Source organism: Oryza glaberrima, chromosome 2 (genome assembly GCF_000147395.1).
Source record: "Oryza glaberrima chromosome 2, OglaRS2, whole genome shotgun sequence".
Lineage (NCBI taxonomy): Eukaryota > Viridiplantae > Streptophyta > Magnoliopsida > Poales > Poaceae > Oryza > Oryza glaberrima.
Genome location: NC_068327.1, coordinates 29,610,070 through 29,627,186, shown reverse-complemented (window position 1 = coordinate 29,627,186; position 17,117 = coordinate 29,610,070). Strand labels below are relative to the sequence as shown.

The 17,117-nt window shown below is 45.3% G+C and overlaps 2 protein-coding genes across 2 annotated transcripts; both read right to left on the bottom strand.

Moving 5' to 3' along the window:
* Positions 1-162: 162 nt before the first annotated feature.
* Positions 163-2,202, bottom strand: LOC127763209 (pentatricopeptide repeat-containing protein At2g13600-like). Its single transcript, XM_052287850.1, has one exon. It carries the CDS (start codon positions 2,195-2,197, stop codon positions 266-268), a length of 1,932 nt encoding a protein of 643 aa, XP_052143810.1. The 5' UTR covers positions 2,198-2,202; the 3' UTR covers positions 163-265.
* A 742-nt stretch (positions 2,203-2,944) lies between these two features.
* On the bottom strand, positions 2,945-6,028 carry LOC127764244 (ankyrin repeat-containing protein At2g01680). The gene is made up of 3 exons (XM_052289097.1): positions 5,566-6,028; positions 4,702-5,111; positions 2,945-4,057 (listed from the first exon to the last, which is right to left on the bottom strand). Exons 1-3 carry the CDS (start codon positions 5,852-5,854, stop codon positions 3,176-3,178), a joined length of 1,581 nt encoding a protein of 526 aa, XP_052145057.1. The 5' UTR covers positions 5,855-6,028; the 3' UTR covers positions 2,945-3,175.
* Between the last annotated feature and the right edge of the window lie 11,089 nt (positions 6,029-17,117).

Genomic DNA, 17,117 nt, shown 5'->3' with positions numbered 1-17,117 from the left:
ATCAAACCAGACTGAAGGCAGAGAATGTATACTCTATTTGACTTGACAACAACTCTTCTCTACTATTACCCTCTTTTTAGGATATGAGGCACTTCCTTTTCCTTGAACAATCACAGAACTAGAATCCAAGTTAGTGACGAAAAACTACTATAGTCCTTAGTATACAGGAAATACAAATTTTGCATCTAAGATTTGTATCCACAAGGAAGACAAAAGTATTCCCATACATTCTAACTCCAGTGTAAAATGAGATATTTTCTTTTCTTCAGATCAAGTAGTCATCTCCATAGACCTTTGAAAATGCATCAAGCACATATGAATTCCTTTCTTCGATCATTATACAAACATTTTCAGCATCCTGCTGACGCATGCACTTGATATACATATGAACAAGTATAGTTTGCATTACCACGTTCATTTCAGAACCCATCTTGATGAGATGAGCGTGTATCTGCCTTCCATAATGCAATAGTCCTTGGTACCGGCAAAGGCTTAAAAGCCCTGCCAAAGTGTATTTGTCAGGCCTAATGCATGCCAGCTCCATTTGGCGGTAAATATTTATCGTTGCAACTGGCTGTCCATCTGCTGCATAACCTGAAAGTAGGGCATTCCAGGAAATAAGGTTTCTCTCATTCATCCGAAGAAATAGTAGCCGAGCGACCTCAATGCAGCCACACTTTGCGTACATGTCAATAAGCTCCGTTTCCAAAACCACATTCATCTTGTTTATGGTCTTAATGGCATGCCCGTGAATTTGCCTTCCATACTCTTTATACCTCTGACTGCCACAGAGCTTAAGAAGGTTAGCAAAATTATGCTGGTTATACTTTATATTTGCACAACCCATTTGCCGGAAAATCTCAAGTGCTAAATCAACCTGCTCATTCTCAACATACCCAGACAAGAGTGCATCCCATGATACATAATTCCTCTCATCCATCCTGTCGAATACAATGTGTGCAAGTTCCATGTTGTGGCATTTACCATACATGTCAACAAGCGCGCTGCCCTGGATGACATCAGTATCCAACAATCTTCTAACCAAATAACCATGGAATGCACGGCCGCTATCTATATCAGCCAAACGGGCACAAGCTGTAACTCCGCTGCCAAGGGTGAAGCGATCGACAATGTAACCAGACTCTTGCATCTGCACAATCATGTCGAGTGCCTCTTCACAAAGACCAACACGGGCATAACTTGAGATTAGCGTGTTCCAACTCACTTGATCCCTGCCGATCATCGTCTCAAAAACCATCTTGCAACTGTCAATGTCACCACACTTCCCATACATGTCCATCAGGCAGTTCCAAACAGTAGCATTCCTATCAAATCCAAGGACAACTGCTAAGCCATGCAGCTGCTTCCCATGTACCAGGCGTCCCAATGCACCGCACGCCTGAATCGCCATTACAAGAACAGAATCATTTGGAAGCACCCCAGCACGCCGCATTGCGGAGAAAGCATCCAATGTTTCTTCCCACCGAGAAGAACGGGCATAGCCACCAATGAGCACACTCCAAGAAACTATATTGGCGTCTGTTATCTCATCGAACGCCTTCCTCGCATCATCCACCAATCCAAAATCAGTATACCCGTCAACCAATGCAGTGCCCACGATGACATGCTGGCACAGGCCGCACTTGATGACCAAGGCGTGCACGGCTCGGAGCATCCCGATGTCCCGCAGGCCGGCGCAAGCCGCGAGCACGCTCGGGAGCACGAACCTGCTTACGGGGACGCCGCCCCTCCGCATCCGGCAGAAGAGCTCGACGACCTCCGCGTGCCGGCCGGCATGCGCCAGCGCCACGATCGCGGCGCTCGCGCTCTTCCCGCCGCCGTCCCGAGGAGGCGCCTCCACAGGCCGACCACGCTGGCCCGCGCCGCACGTCCGAGACATTTCGTCGAGCAGGTTACTCGCAGCGGAAACCGTCGCGACGCTCCTCTCGGGCATTCTGTCGAACAGCGTAGGCGGGTTCACTGGACCGGGGCTCTGCGTGGCTGTTGGGGTGCGCGGCACCGTGAGTTCCTTCTGCAGGGTGGCCGCGGAGGCGGCGACGCACCGGAGGAAGTGGTGGCGGCGGCGGCGGCGGAGGGCACCCCATTGGAGGTGGGTAGGTCGAGGAGTAGAGGTCGGGGGAGGGGGAGGGAGAGGGAGCGGCTGTGGATAAGGGTGCAGGAGGCGGCAAGAATCCATCCGTTTGGTGGCCGGCTCGGAAGCCGCTCAAAAGGAGCTCTCATTTCACCGAGTGCTAGTGGCCAAATGACCAAATCTACTGACTTTGGAATGAAAATTTTGCCCGCTGTAGCAAATCACATTATTACCGAGATGAAATAAATAAGATAAATAAAACACACTCCTCCATTTTAAAATATATAGCACACTAGTATTAGATTGAACATAACCTTATCCTTATCCAGTTTCAAAATAGTAGGTTGTGTCCAGTTAGGTTGCTAATATTTTGTAACAAAGAGAGTACGAAGTTAGAACTGTTTGGAATAGCGATGTTTTTGCAAGAAATTCATGGGAGTGATGAAGTTCAGTTCCGATATACTACCTTTGATTTTAAATATATGACACCGTCGATTTTTAAGTTTATGTGACTATTCATTTCTTTTAGGATATTTGTGCAAATGGACAAAAATATAAGGAACATTTAAAATACTTTTGATGCCAAATCTAGTTAATACTCTTTTCACTTTACTTGAATAAGTAATTGAAGAAATATTATTGGTCAGAGTTTGAGGTGAAAAATCACTGGTACTATTATACATAAAAACAGGAGAGTAATAATTACTTGAAAACAACCTCTCTGTTTTTTTCTAGAGTAACAACAACAAAGTTTCACTTCAGTTGGGAAGGATTCATTGGGTGGGGGGGGGGGGGGGGGTCAAAAGATTTCCAGCACATGTGATCCTCAATAGATGGATGGAATTGTAACCATAGCTTCAAACTGCATAGGTGCTCTTCATTGTTAAGTGCTAATACTAGTACACATTAGCAGGTACCAAGTATCCAAGTACACAAACCATCAAGATGGTGCAGAAAAAGGTCTGCTTGGGGCACCTCACCACAGACCTAAAACAGCTGAGCAACTATATACAGGGATGATTGTTTTCATCCAATTACATGTTCTTAAGTGTTACATGCAGCTAAAGCAAGACCTTTTACAATCTACAGGGCATAAATTCTCTTCTCATGATCAGAGAATGCTTCCAGGTCTGATATTCCCTCATGGATAGACCAGGAGAAGGACTTGCTGCCACTTGCCCTTTTGATGCGCCGCTGTCTATCTTCACCAAACTTGAAGCGAGGGCGCAACAACAGATAGGCCAGGAACAAGAGAGTACCAATCATGATTGGCCCTCCGATGGCTGATATGGTGAAAGCCATCCAGGCATTCTGGGGGCCAACTACCACATAGGCCAATGAGATAAAAGCCGCACATGTGCTAAGGCATGCTGACCACATCAGCTTATTTACAATCTTGATAACCCGCTTTTGAGCACCGGTTTCCCAGGCAACCAAGGTGATCTGAACTACGACCACTGCAAGGGAAATGAAAAGGGCGGTAGCATTCAGCAGACAAAAAACTCGGAAACCAGTAAGGTTGGCTATGTGGGCTTCACCAATGTCTCCCCCACTATCCCTATCAACATAGTACTGGCCCGGCAAATTGAATATGGCTACGAATGCGATGGAGGCAATCAGGGTTGCTACCATAGTAACTGAATTGATGGTGTTCTGAACAGCTTCTCTGTGTAGTTTCCGGAGCTCTTTGGCTATTCCTGTCACTCTTTTATTTGTCTTGGCATTCTCATTGAGCTGTGCTTGAACATTGTGCTTGATATCACTCACGGTTCTCCTAAGCTCTGATGCCTCATCAATTTTCCCCACATTCCGTGCATTCTTTGCGCCAGCTTCTGTCAGCCACTCAATTATTTCCATTTTAGACTCACCATAAGGAACTTTCTCAGCCAAATCCATAGCTGTTTCATTCTGATTATTGATAGCATTGACTTCAAGCGCCTCGTAGCTAAGCAGAAGTTGTACCATCTGGAGGAAAAAAAGGGAACATATATATAAAAAATGTTGGTACATGATTGAGACAAGAAAAATGCTGGGATATAAGCACCACATTTCCATGAGTCCACAAGAAAAAAGTGCACTTAAGATGCAAACTAAGCTTCAGATCAACAACTCTAAAAAACACTTTAGTCTTTGCTGTCTTAATGGACACATAGTAATGTGATATCCTCCAACATACTAAACACTCTGTTGTTACCTCATTGCTGATCTTGTACTAATATCATCCTAATGGTCCACCAGTCTGAATCCAAATGTCTACGAACAATTATTTAGTGCATAAACCAGCTAGACCACAAAGCCAAATATTCATGAATAGATGGAACTTCTGAAGTTTTGGTGATAATGCAATCACTGAATGAGCTGTAACTAGGAGGATATTGTGATCTTAATACGGAGTAAGTTAGTTGTGTTCCAGTAACGAAGCATCAACTAAGGGGCAAAGCTATTGAAAAGCAAGGACACACATGGTATAAATAAATCAACTAATACGCTGAAAATTTGAGAACGCATGAAAGAAACGACACTGCTATACATTCTCCAGGCATGGTATACATCAAACGAACAGACAAGGTAACAGACTAACAGTGCATGGTTTTAGCAAAGAATTATACCTGGGGCCTCCATTTTCGTGTAGCTATGTGCAAAGCTGTATTTGCCTTCTTGTCACGCACATTGAGTATGGAAACATCAGCCATCAGTAACTCTTCAACTACATCTGTATTTTTACCTTTTACAGCCATGTGAAGTGCAGTCTGTCCCTTCCTATCTCTGATTGGAACAATCCCCGGATCCCTTTCTATAAGTGCTTTGACAATACGATGGTAACCGATTCTTGCAGCAGTGTGTAGTGATGTCTTCCCATTTTTCCGCACAATCCTTATGCAGCTGTCATCAGTGTCCAGTATGGCGTTAACTACATCCAAGTGATCTTTTACTGCTGCAGAGTAAAGAGGGCTAGTATTGGAAGAGTCACAGATTGAACATAGCTCCGGCCACCGCCCCAAGAACTCCTTCACAGCCCCTGTCAGCATTTTGCAGTTATGTATTATGCATTTGTTCAACAGTAACTTTTCGAGCAAAAAAAAGATGAACATGACAAACAGAGTTCCATATGAACTGTGGCTATCCACATATCAATCTCTCTGTAATTAATATGAGAACAAATAACCACTATGTCAACACTCCCACAACCACAAATTTTGAGAGCTCCTCTATCATAAGCTTAGTGTCATACACATAGCCAATCAATCGGAGTGATGTTCAGATCATCAAACAACTAAACTATCTAGATCAAATCAATTAACAGAGGATCCCGATTTTCCAGCTTAATACACCACGAACTGCCACGCTCAGCTAGAATTAGTACTACCGAGCTCAAAACATCAGGTAATCGCAGGAAAGCTTTCCGCCTCCCAATCAATTGCAAGACAGATCGAATCATACGGGGAGCAGGCAGAGAGAGAGCGCGCGCTCACCGGTGTGGCCTTGCTTGGCGGCGACGTGGAAGGCGTCGAGGTCGAGGCGGGAGCGGACGGTGGCGGCCTCGAGGTCGTAGAGCGGGATGAGGAGGCGGACGATCTCCTCGGAGCCGGCCTCCGCCGCGACGTACAGCGCCGTCTCCCCGGCGTCCGTCTGCGCGGCGGCGAGCGCCTGGGTGGTGGGCCCGGACGCCCCGGCGTCGGCCAGGAGGCCGGCGACGGCGGCGGCGTCCGCGGATCGGACGGCGGCGAAGAGCGCCTGGTGGGAGAGCGGCGGGAGATCCATCGTCGCCGGCGGCGGCCGCGGCCTCGCGGCGGCGTCGGGATGCGTGTGCGAGCTCGCCGTCGTGCTACTCCTGTCGCTGCTCACTGATTGATCGATGCGGGGGTGGACTCGATTAAAGCTAAGCTGCAGCTGCTGCTAGTTTTTTTTTTTTTCTGTAGCTTCTTCTTTTCTCTTTCTTTGTTTTTTTTTTGGGGGGCGTGGGAAAGCGAAAGGAGAGACAGGGGCCAAAGCACCAACCAACCGGCACGATAGCACGAGCCTTTTGGACGGTCGCGCTACGGCGCTACGCGCATCGGGTTAGCATCGTCGCGTCACCCACTCACTTGTGTTGAGTCGGGCTTCCTGCCTGGTTCGAGTAATTATATTCCCTGGATCCGTCATCGGATGCTACGTTTAGATGAGTAAGCGTGTGTGTCCATTAAGGCTGTGTTCGTTTGGAGAAAAAGGGAGTTTGTGTGTTTCGTTTTCTGCGGGTATGTTTCCTAAACTACTAAACGGTGTGTTTTTTTACAAAAATTTTCTATATGAAAGTTGCTTTAAAAAATCATATTAATCCATTTTTGAAGTTTAAAATAGTTAATACTTAATTAATTATGCGCTAATGGCTCATCTCGTTTTACGTATCTTTCTAATTTTCTCAATCCCCTCTCCCTCTAACACACCCTAAGACTAGGGAGCCTCTCCCATCCTAGTAGAGATAGCTTCATGCTGACTGCAGTTACTTCAAAACGTGACCCTCTCATTCTGCAATCCACAATGACTTGATCTTTTGAGCTGCATTTCAAAACCAAAATTAACCAAAGGATCTTAACACCTGAAGAAAAAAAAAACTGCAGAAGCGAGGATCACCCAACAACATTCTCAGCTACTTTCCAGTCTTTGAACGTGCATCCCTAGTTTTCCAGCTTTGTGTGTTTTATCCGATAACAATAAATTGATATAGCAAGAACAGCCACGCTATCAATCACCTTTAGAAAAATGATCTATAGAAAAAAATATATTTATGTACTGTGTACCTCCATATCAGGAGAATCTTTGATTGGATTTAAAAGAAATAGCAAGTTTTATGTACAGGGGGTTCAGATGTAAACATCTTACAAAATATAATTTTCGATGCAGCCAGTTGTACAAATACTGCTAGGAATTAATGGCATTCAAGTGAATCACATATTTTAGGGAACAAAGGTGCAAAGCAATCGCAGAATTTCAGTATAATAATCTTCAACATAAGATATTATCCCCCAAAGATCAGATCTTATAGTTGATTTATTTCACCGTCTTCAGAAAACACCTAATACATACAAAGCCACACGTGAACTAAACTGTGAAGAAACACTCAGCAGTGACGGTGAGCAGCGGCTCAGCCCAGCAGCTCAGATATTCAAATTTATCCAATGGAAAATCACATCATTTTTTCAGTATTTGTAGCCAAACCTAAATATAGGAAATAGCATCCTCAATCTGCTAAGGGGAAAATCAGCACGAAATGACTCAACACTGAATGAACGTGCGCTTGAATTTCTTTTAGAATTATTCGTGTACATAAGTTGAATGTGAAAAATACCTCGAAGCTACTGTTACCATGTGCCTGCTTCACTTCCAAAACTTCCAATAAGCTGACACATGGGCTGTACAATAACGTGGAATATATTACTCCCTATCATGTAAGTAGAGAGCTTGAAAATTCACTTCTTGACTCAACCAAACATATTGGCTGAAAATAATGTGAATCAAATTCACCATACTGAGTGCTACTAAAGAAAGTAGCAATACTGGTGTTGGTGCATGATTTAAAAGAGAAAAATGCTGTTAATAAATGATTTCTACTGATATTACAAGTCACAGGGAATTGAGGTGGCATTGTATAACGAGTAATTCACACAAATCATGATTAACAGCAACTTACCGGGGATGGCTGCAGGCACGCGATGCGAAGGCTTCGCTTGGCTGCACAAGATCTCGTGCGAAGCTGCGCTGCCAGGGCGCTCGACCAGCCGGGGCTTTCCTCGCTGCTACGCCGGCTAAGCCACCGGCCTCCCTCGCCGGTTCGTTGGCTCGTCGCTAACAATGCGGGTCAGTGGTTCTAGGGTTTGGGGTGGGAGGTTGAGGGGTCTGCGGGGGTGGAGGACGCTGAGGTTTGGGGATAGGGCTCGGGCGTGGGGCGGGGGGAGTGGCAGCGATTCGTGTCCTGAGACATGGCGGCGTTGAGGGAGTGGGGTGAAGAATAGATCAGCCGATCAGGCGGCCGGGAGGGGTCACGACATCATCAACGTCTGGTGTGCGGCGATGCGAGGTGACGATGGCGGCGTCTGGTGTGCGAGAGAGATTAGAGGAGAGGGAGCGTGCGGGTCCAAGGTGCGCAGAGGGCTGCCTCTTGTGATGCGCAAGGCGGGCGGCAATTACGGGATGAGAGATGCGCGGAAGAGAGGGCGGCAATCCAAACCGTTTGATCGGATGTAGATGAATACAGAGCGTTAGATTTGATGAATGAAATATGAAGGATGTAAGTGGTAGTTGGTAAATTATAGGGTAGAAAAAGGGGAAAGAAAGTAAGCGCGTGTAGACGTGTAGTTATCATTTATCAAAGAAAACCCTCTGGTTTTTTTAAAGAAATGGTACTAAAATATATTATCTATGTTTTAAAATATAGAAAAATTTAGAGTTGTACATCGGTAGTGGGAAGTTTTGAAATTATGCGTTGTGATTAAAGTGGATTAAATTAAATGAAGTTTGTTGTACTAAGGGTGTGTTTAGTTCACGCTAAAATTAGAAGTTTGGTTGAAATTACGATGTGATGAAAAAGTTGAAAGTTTATGTGCGTAGGAAAGTTTTCATGTGATAAAAAAGTTGGAAGTTTAAAGAAAAAATTAGAACTAAGCAAGGTCTAAGTTGAGATGAGAAAATTTGTGGAGAAATTAAATAAGAGATGATTGTTATTTGTCGAAATAATGGGTAGGTGCAGAAGGCCCTGTTCGATTGCTTGCATATGTTGCTGTGCTGCAGTAGCAAAGCAAACACAAATACTCCATCCGTCCCATGCTTTGTGCCTGTGCTCGTTGCAGTGTACAACGTAGCCGCAGCACTGCTGTATCCCGGCCTCTAGAGCATTCCCGAAGTTACCATATTTCAAGATAACTTTAGAACATTTTAACTTATATATAAGTAAATATATTATAAGTACTATATAACTTATATATAAGTGTATTAAAAATATATAACTTTATACCTAAGTTAGTTAGGGTGCTACACTGATATTATATGTTGTAATTATCATCTTTTTTCAAAGTCGCCACTGCGGCGGCCGCTGTGGAAGCCAGCACCCGTAGCTGCCATCGCTACAGAAACCCCGTCACCCCTACCTTCTCACCTCCTAGTGCTCTAATTCTCGTTATTAGAGTGCGCAGCCCAGCCCACTATCCATGAGCCTCTCAGGTCATAATTGGGTTTGCTCTACCATAGATCCAACCGGAGCCACAATTTTAGGTTCTAGGCCTACACAACCCAAAAGACTAGTCCGATGAAGGAGGACCACCTCCACCTTTTAAGTCGTGCTCCTCCATCACCAATTACTGATGTGGGACTAAACCCAACAATCTCTCCCGTCACATCAATCCATGTGACTCCGAAGACTTGTTACCTGGCCTCCCCACCATGTGACCCATGAAAATTGTTCCGGGTTCCAAAACTGGGCTCTGATACCTCTTGTTATAAAAGTTAGTCGATATAGCGGAACGACGACTAACCTTCTAGATCGCTTCAATCAATGATCACCCAAGACACGCCAGATGACGACATAGAAACGCACGATATTTGTTAACGAGGTTTAGCTGAGGCCTATATCCCCGGGGCTCTGATTATGGACGTTCCTCCCTAACCAATATAGCTTCTAGCTGCTACAAGTACATGGCCTTGCTGCCATCCTCTGTCTACGCTACATTGTAGTCGACATGCTTATATTGTGGTGCCCTCCTTTATTTAAAAGAGATGCCGGTTTACAGAGTTTGACTCTAACTTCACCTCCTACCACCTATTACAACTCTAAGTTCAACTGTAACCAAATATGACTGGTATATTCGACACATATTCTACCACTCGTATAGTCGTATGGTCCCTCTTTCAGTTCAGTTGGAATGAGGCTCCACGCTATCTCGATCCTTCTCATTGATGCCATGAGAAGAGAGGCCGCGCGGATGGACACCACGACGACGCACGCGATCGGACGGCTGCTAGCCGCACCGCGCGAGGGCAAAACCGTGTGAAATAGGTTTTGCGAATTATAATTGGCTTATGGAAGTCTTGGATCGGATCACACTGTAGTTGTGAATGTTTGGGCTGCCGAGGTTAAGACATTGCCGAGGTTGATGGCAACATCAGACAGTAATTCCGCAGAGCATACGTACAGATTGACACGATGTCAATCACCGGCATTGCCTGTCGGTGGTGCCTGACGCGGTCATGCTGGCCGCCGGCGGGTGACGCGGATGTGAGCGTGGGATGAAGGTCGTGCGAGGTAGTAGGCAACTTTACTACAGTCCCAACAAATGTCGCTCGCTCACCACCAGCAGCCGGATTGTCACGCTCTGGTACCGCGCATCGGCATCCGACCTTTAGGCCGTCGGCTGCCTCCTTGCAGAGATGTTCTCCAGCAAAGCCGCGCTCATCGCTTGCTTCAGATGTCCGAGCACAGAGCTTCTCTCATATAGTTCCAGATTTTCAAGTCAACTGCAACCTGAGCCACCTGAATTTTGAATGCAGATCGAGCAGTTGCGCATGATGTTTTTTTTTAAACGACTCTCACTAGTGCAAAGTTCATATTGATAGAATAGGAAAAAAATATAAGATTACCTGAGAAGCTATAACCAGGAAAACGAAAAAAAAACCACCCACACATCGACAGTGCTAACATACTTATCCAGCAGAATGTTAGCATTCAGATAGACGACTACTACTGGACGTATGGCCATGTCATGTCAACTCCACTCCACTACGGGGAAGTCTACCATGCATCCGTTGTTGATCCTGCTGCTTCTCATGGTGGAAGGGAAGTGAGAATATATGATATGCTTTCGTATCAATATATACCGTTCAGTTTCAGTGCCAAATTTTTCCGGCTCATTTTTCTGTTTATGTGTACAGGCCCAAAAGGAACGAGCGCTCTCAGAAGTGAAGGGACATCATCACTCAGAGGGTCAACATCTCAATTGTAAAATTCTCCTAACAAAGAGGTAGAACACGTACAAATACCATCTTTTTTTCTCAATGGTAATTCTCCTAAGCTCGATAATTAAAAAAAGATTAATAAGCTAGTCTTGTACACCACTGTCCAACGTGCGGCGCCTCTGTCGCGGCGGCGGCGCTGCAAGATCGTCCTCCGTCTCCGGCGACGGCCGCTTGTGCACTCGAGTTGCTGTTGGGTTGCTGTTAGCGTCTGCAGATAAAGCCCTGAAGCGGCGCAAGGCTCCGGCGAACGCTCGGGCTGCCGCAAGCTGTGCCTCCCCGGCCGCGGCGTGCCCGCGCAGCGCCTGCGCCAGCGCCTCCTCGCCGGGCCTCCCCGCGAACGCGGCCGCGCCCCGCGTGAGCTTCACCTTCAACAGGATGGCCCTGACCGAGGCGACGGCGACGCGGCCCTCGAGCCTCTCTACCTCGGCCAACTGCGCGGGCGAAGGGACGTGGCCGTGCCGGACGTCGGACTCCATGGCGTCGCTTACGGAGGCGATCAGCTCCGCCATCCTCGGATTGACGAGGCCGCCTCTAGCCGCGAGGCTCCTGAGGTCCTTCTCCCGCAGGCGGCGCGCGTCGGTCCACGCGGCGTGCTTCCGGAGCACCGCCTCCTCGGGCCGACCGGTCCCGGCGAACACGGACAGGCCCCTCCTGAGGTTCTCGACACGGGACGCCAAGCCATCCGCCACCTTCTGGGCGCCGGACTCTGCGGCGGCTGCCCAGTCCGCCAGCTCCGGCGAGGGAGGGTCGGGGTCGTCGAGATAGTCGGTGACCATAGATAAAACTGTCGCCATGGATTCCTCGAAATCTCGGTTGTCGGCCTCGTCCTCCGGGCCCGTGTTCATCAGCTCGTCGATGAGCTCGCGGAGGTCGTCGTCGACGACGGCCGGCGTGCCCATGAGCGATGCACGCACCGCACGGCAAGCAGACGCAGAGGAGACGTGTGTAGTGTAGATCCCTCTCCCTGATGGCTTCGTCAATAAATAGACGAGAGGTCAGCGGGAATCCGAGTCGGAGTCCGTGTGTGGGCCTTGACAAAACGGAGTCCGCTACGCGCACGGGTGCGTGGCCCACGCGACGTTCCACCTGGGCCTCGATCTGTATGTGTGGGCCATCATATCTTGAGCCCATTAATTAGTTTTTGCTCGGGCTCGGTTGTCTGGTGGGCAATCGGGGCCCACTGTAGTTAAAACAGGAATAAGTGTATTTCTCATCCCTCACTTCTTGCTCTTTGATTGAATCATCTCCCTCAACTGCAAAACATTTACAATTACATATTACAGTACAATTACACTGCATTTGTATTTGACAATGATAGTAAATATATAGTGAAAAGATGGAAAAGAAAAACAGCGTGCCTAACGTGGCATGGGTCTTTTTTTTTTTTTGCGAACGTGCAAAAGGATTACACGTCAATATATTATAAGAAATAGAGTTTTAGTTATACTGTATTTGTATTTGACAACGATAGTAAATATATAGAAAAAAATTGAAAAGAAAAACAGCGTGCCTAACGTGGCGTGTGTCTCGTAGGCCTAATGTGCGCAGCAGCGTGAAATTAACCGGACCGGCGGGGCAGAGCCCACTTCCCAACCTGCAAACCTCGCGACCCATGTGACACGCGGCCCCAACCCCAACCGCGTAGGCGCGCGCGTACGTTTTTTCCGCCATGCCGCCCGTTCGACCTGCGCGAGACGGCGAGAGCTGCTGCAAATGCAAGCGCAGTCAAGCAGGTTGGACTTTCCGCGGCTGCCGATCGATTCAAACGGGGGATAGTTACGTGGAAATCGTTCGTAGCCGCCACCCGCCGGACGAATTTCAATCAATCCACGAGTTGGTTGTTGGATGGGGCCTTGGAGGGAGCGATAAGGCCTCCGTAACCTCTTGTTTAGCCGAGTGATCCACCGAGGCCAGAGTCATTATCACAAACCTAATCAAAGATCCATTATTTAAGCCCACCCACTATATTCTTGATTCCTACGTGAATTTTAACCGCACGTACGCCCCAAAGATTCTTGGATCGCTGAAAGTCTCCCAAGTTTGTAGCCGGAAATGCAGGTGGTAGAATACGGGTCAAGCGATAACGAACGATCTGCAAACGGTATGCATTACCGATGCTAAGCATAAGTGGATCCAAGCCGTAATTCACACGAACTGCAACCATCAAGTCGATTGCTTAATTTCCCACTAGAATCTGAGGACTTGAGCCTACAATCGTCAGTGCTAAGTACCGACGACCTGAAGACTTTGAGGCAAATACACAGGTCAGTCGTCAGACGAAAAGCAAGACTTCCTGTGAAACAAAGGTACAAGCGACTTTAAACATTCACAAGACTGTGCCACAACCTTGCACTAGTTGGACACTCTGAACCCAAGTTGTCAATCACCCACAATTTGTCTCGGATCAAGTAGTCCAATGCCGTAGCTTTCGACAGCGTGGACGACGACGAAGCGTATCGGATCACTGCTGCACAAGACGGCGACGGCGGCAAGGAGTCGTCGTTGATAGGCTCGCTGGTTCGGTGAAAGGGATCGGAATCTGGATCTACACGTACGTATGTTGCGTTACTCTTCGGATCTTTGATCTCTTCTCCCTGCCAAGAAACAAAAAAATGTTCAGAGGAAATGCGAAAGGAGCGTCTTACTGGCTGAGCAAGTTGACATTAGGTGGCACCTATGAACTCCTTGCTTGCTGGTACTATCATAATGCAGTCAGTATGTTGGATTTATTCAGGTCAACTGTTAAAAACATAAGTTTTTCCGGTCAGTTTTTTTTAGGGGTATTCTGGAGGAACAATCCATCGTATCCTGATCTAGAACATGGCACGCAGACGCAGCACGCAGCGTTCTCTGGTGCGCGAATAATATGCGGCGACAACGCTGATGAAAAGCAACTGAAAGTTCAATGTCTCGAAGCAAATTTGGTAGCTGACTCCAAAGTATGATTAATACTAGAAAAAAGAACAACAATTCCACTGATGATAATATTGACAAGGGTTATGATATGCAGGACATTATAGCTGGCTTGCACATGAGTCAATCGCCTGTTGCGCTAGAGAGATGGTGCTGCCAAATTACATTGCTTTCATTCTGTTTTCCAGCTATTTTTGCTGGTATATTAGCCACTGTTGTTTATATTTGTATATACATGCATTCTAGCAGTGTCCTACCGTCATTTCCTGACTAATGATTCAGGAATAGTTTAGTGCCAGAATTTCAGAATCTTTAGGTTTTCTTTATTAAAGTCAGATGTCGGAAGTTTTTTTTTGTGGACTAAACCATTCAGTGATCGAGTAAGTGCACGGACAAAACAAAAAGTTTTCCATGTGACCTGTACGATAATATAGTTAAGAACTTCAGATGCATTATTTTTTAGAACAACTTCAGATGCATTGCCTTTGGTATATATAGCGTGTAGGCGACTACTGATACACCACGTCCACAAGTGCGACTGTCGCCGTCCTGAAAATTGCAAATACCCAACCTGTAGACTGAACCCACAGTTTTTTTTTCCACTGAATTTCTGAGGTCTCCTTCGCTTATCTGAAAGCTCATTTTTATGAACTTTTACTGAAGTGATGATCCAGGGCAACAAAGTTGTATATATAGTATTTTTTTTTTAAAATACAGCTTCATTATCCAAAACTGATATGGAGCAATAGCCCCCTCCCGCTGTTTGGAGTTGCGTTTTTAACCGTCGCAGTAGTTTCTAGCTTCAAGTCCCTCCCCCCTTAAGGCATAAGCCAATCTGGCTGATTACTTTGTGTAACAAAAACTTTTTTCCTGCTAATATATTGACGTGCAATTCTTTTGCGCGTTCGAAAAAAAAGGCAGAAACTACAGCATATTTGATTTGTCGAAGTGCACTGTCAGAGACTCAGAGCATACCTAACGCGAAGAGAATGTGCATCTCTTTTAACCTGAAATCGTCAACAGCTACTACGCAAGCAGCAAGCTTTTGCCTTGTTGCAGGCACGAAGCTAGGGCTGCATTGGCCAGCAGGTTCAACACCATGGATCGTGATTTAAACAAGGGGAGGAAAAAAAAGGGCCATAACCTGGTCGATCCTGACAAGAAAAGCTCAGACCAAATCTTTCTGCGTATATCTGTGAGTAGTGAGTGACGCTGCGAACAAGAAGGATGAAGGATTCAAGAATCGATGCAAGTCGTCACGGCCTAATTAATTGAAAACAATCCAAGGCAAGTTGGAACCGCAAGCTCATCTAGTCAGGCCGCATTGCTGCGATATTGGAGCAGAGATAGATCCAGCACTTGAGGAATTAAAGAGGGTGATTCTTTTTTCTTTTTGAGAGGAAAAGAGGGTGATTCTGATGCAACTAAACCGTGTATACATCGATTCTAAAATATAAACATTTCTAGATTTTTTTTTATGGATACTAAGGAAACTAAATGGATATATAGGATCTGTTTCGCTGCCTAGGCTGCAGCTGCACAGCAGCCACCAGAAACAGTGTACACCGCAGCCCACCTAACTGGCTACCGAATAGGCTTATAATTGTACTTGGGGTGTGTTTAACTACACGCTAAAATTAGAAGTTTGATTAAAATTGAAAGTTTGAAGAAAAAAATTAGAAGTTTATGTGTGTAGGAAAGTTTCAATGTGATGAAAAAGTTAAAAGTTTGAAGAAAAAGTTAAGAACTAAACAATGGTTTGGTTGAAATAACAAAGTAGGTGAAAAAAATAAATATTTTTTTTATAATTGATTGAGATAAATAAAAAAGCTGCTATATTTTAAGATGAATTTTAAGCATTATAAAAAGGATTGGAAGATTGCTGTAGCTCTTGAGTTGTGAGTTGTGAGACAACCAGGGTTTACGATTCCAACGGAATCTGGTCGGATTTCGCGAAATTTTGAGGTTTCGACGAGACTTGAAAGTAGAAACAGTTTGAGATTTCGAGGAGTTTCATCCAAATTCAAATTTGAATTGATAAAAAAAGAAAAATAAAATAAAATCTTATAAATACTATGATATTCATATAACCTATTGGGACATAAATTTTCGAAAAAAATGATGTATTGCGTGTGTTTACTGAAACTTATATCATGAAAGAAAAGAATAAAGAATTAAAAAAAAGAAAACACTTATATGGGCCAGATTGCATGTACTAGGCCCAATACTGATCGAAATTTCGATGATTTTGATCGGAATTTCGCCAAAACCGACCGGTTTTCGAGAACTTATTGGCAAACTCAGTGAATTTGTATTCAAATTTTAGTTTATGAATTTTGTTCGGAATTTACCAGTTTTCCACCGGATTTCGTGAAATTCTGAATTCCGCCAGTACCCGAAACGGAAGAGCCTGTCGGAATCGTAAACCTGGAGACAACAATCCATGGGAAAAAGCGGCACTGTGCACAAGAGATTGTACTGCCTATTTGCAGCTCCAGTTGCAAAAAAAGACGAATGCAACCTGCAGGCATCTTCCTGGATGAGATCACAGAATCGAATGCCCATGTGACCCAGGAATATTGTTGCTCCCACATCCTGCAATATGCAGATTTACACACGAGCTACAGTAGCATACTAGCATCAACTCACCCTGATGCATATGCGGACTATCTTTTCGCTTATACTTATCAGCCAAAATTTAAATTTCCAACCTTACACTTAAAGTTGATTTTGAGGTTTTTTTTCATCAAAGTTTATTTTTCAGCTTTTACTTTTAGAACACTAAGAACACATATATAAAAAAATATTCACATATTATTATTCATTTGCAAATATGCATGAAACGATAGGGCCAAATGATCTGTAATTCTGTATTAATAATATCCCAGCTGAAAATTCTCCTTTAAAAGTTCCAATTTTCAGTACTCGCCAATTTTTCCCCCCAGTTTTCAAACGCTTTTGCATTAAAAACAACAAACAATTCGTGCGAATTACGCAAAAACGAGGGGACGAGATTAGAAGTCTCTTTGTACTTATTTTTCAACTATGGACAGCGCGCATGCGAAGTCGTTGAGCTGATTCTGTGCGCGTGGGTACCAAATGGACCACGGAAACACGATTGGTACTAGCA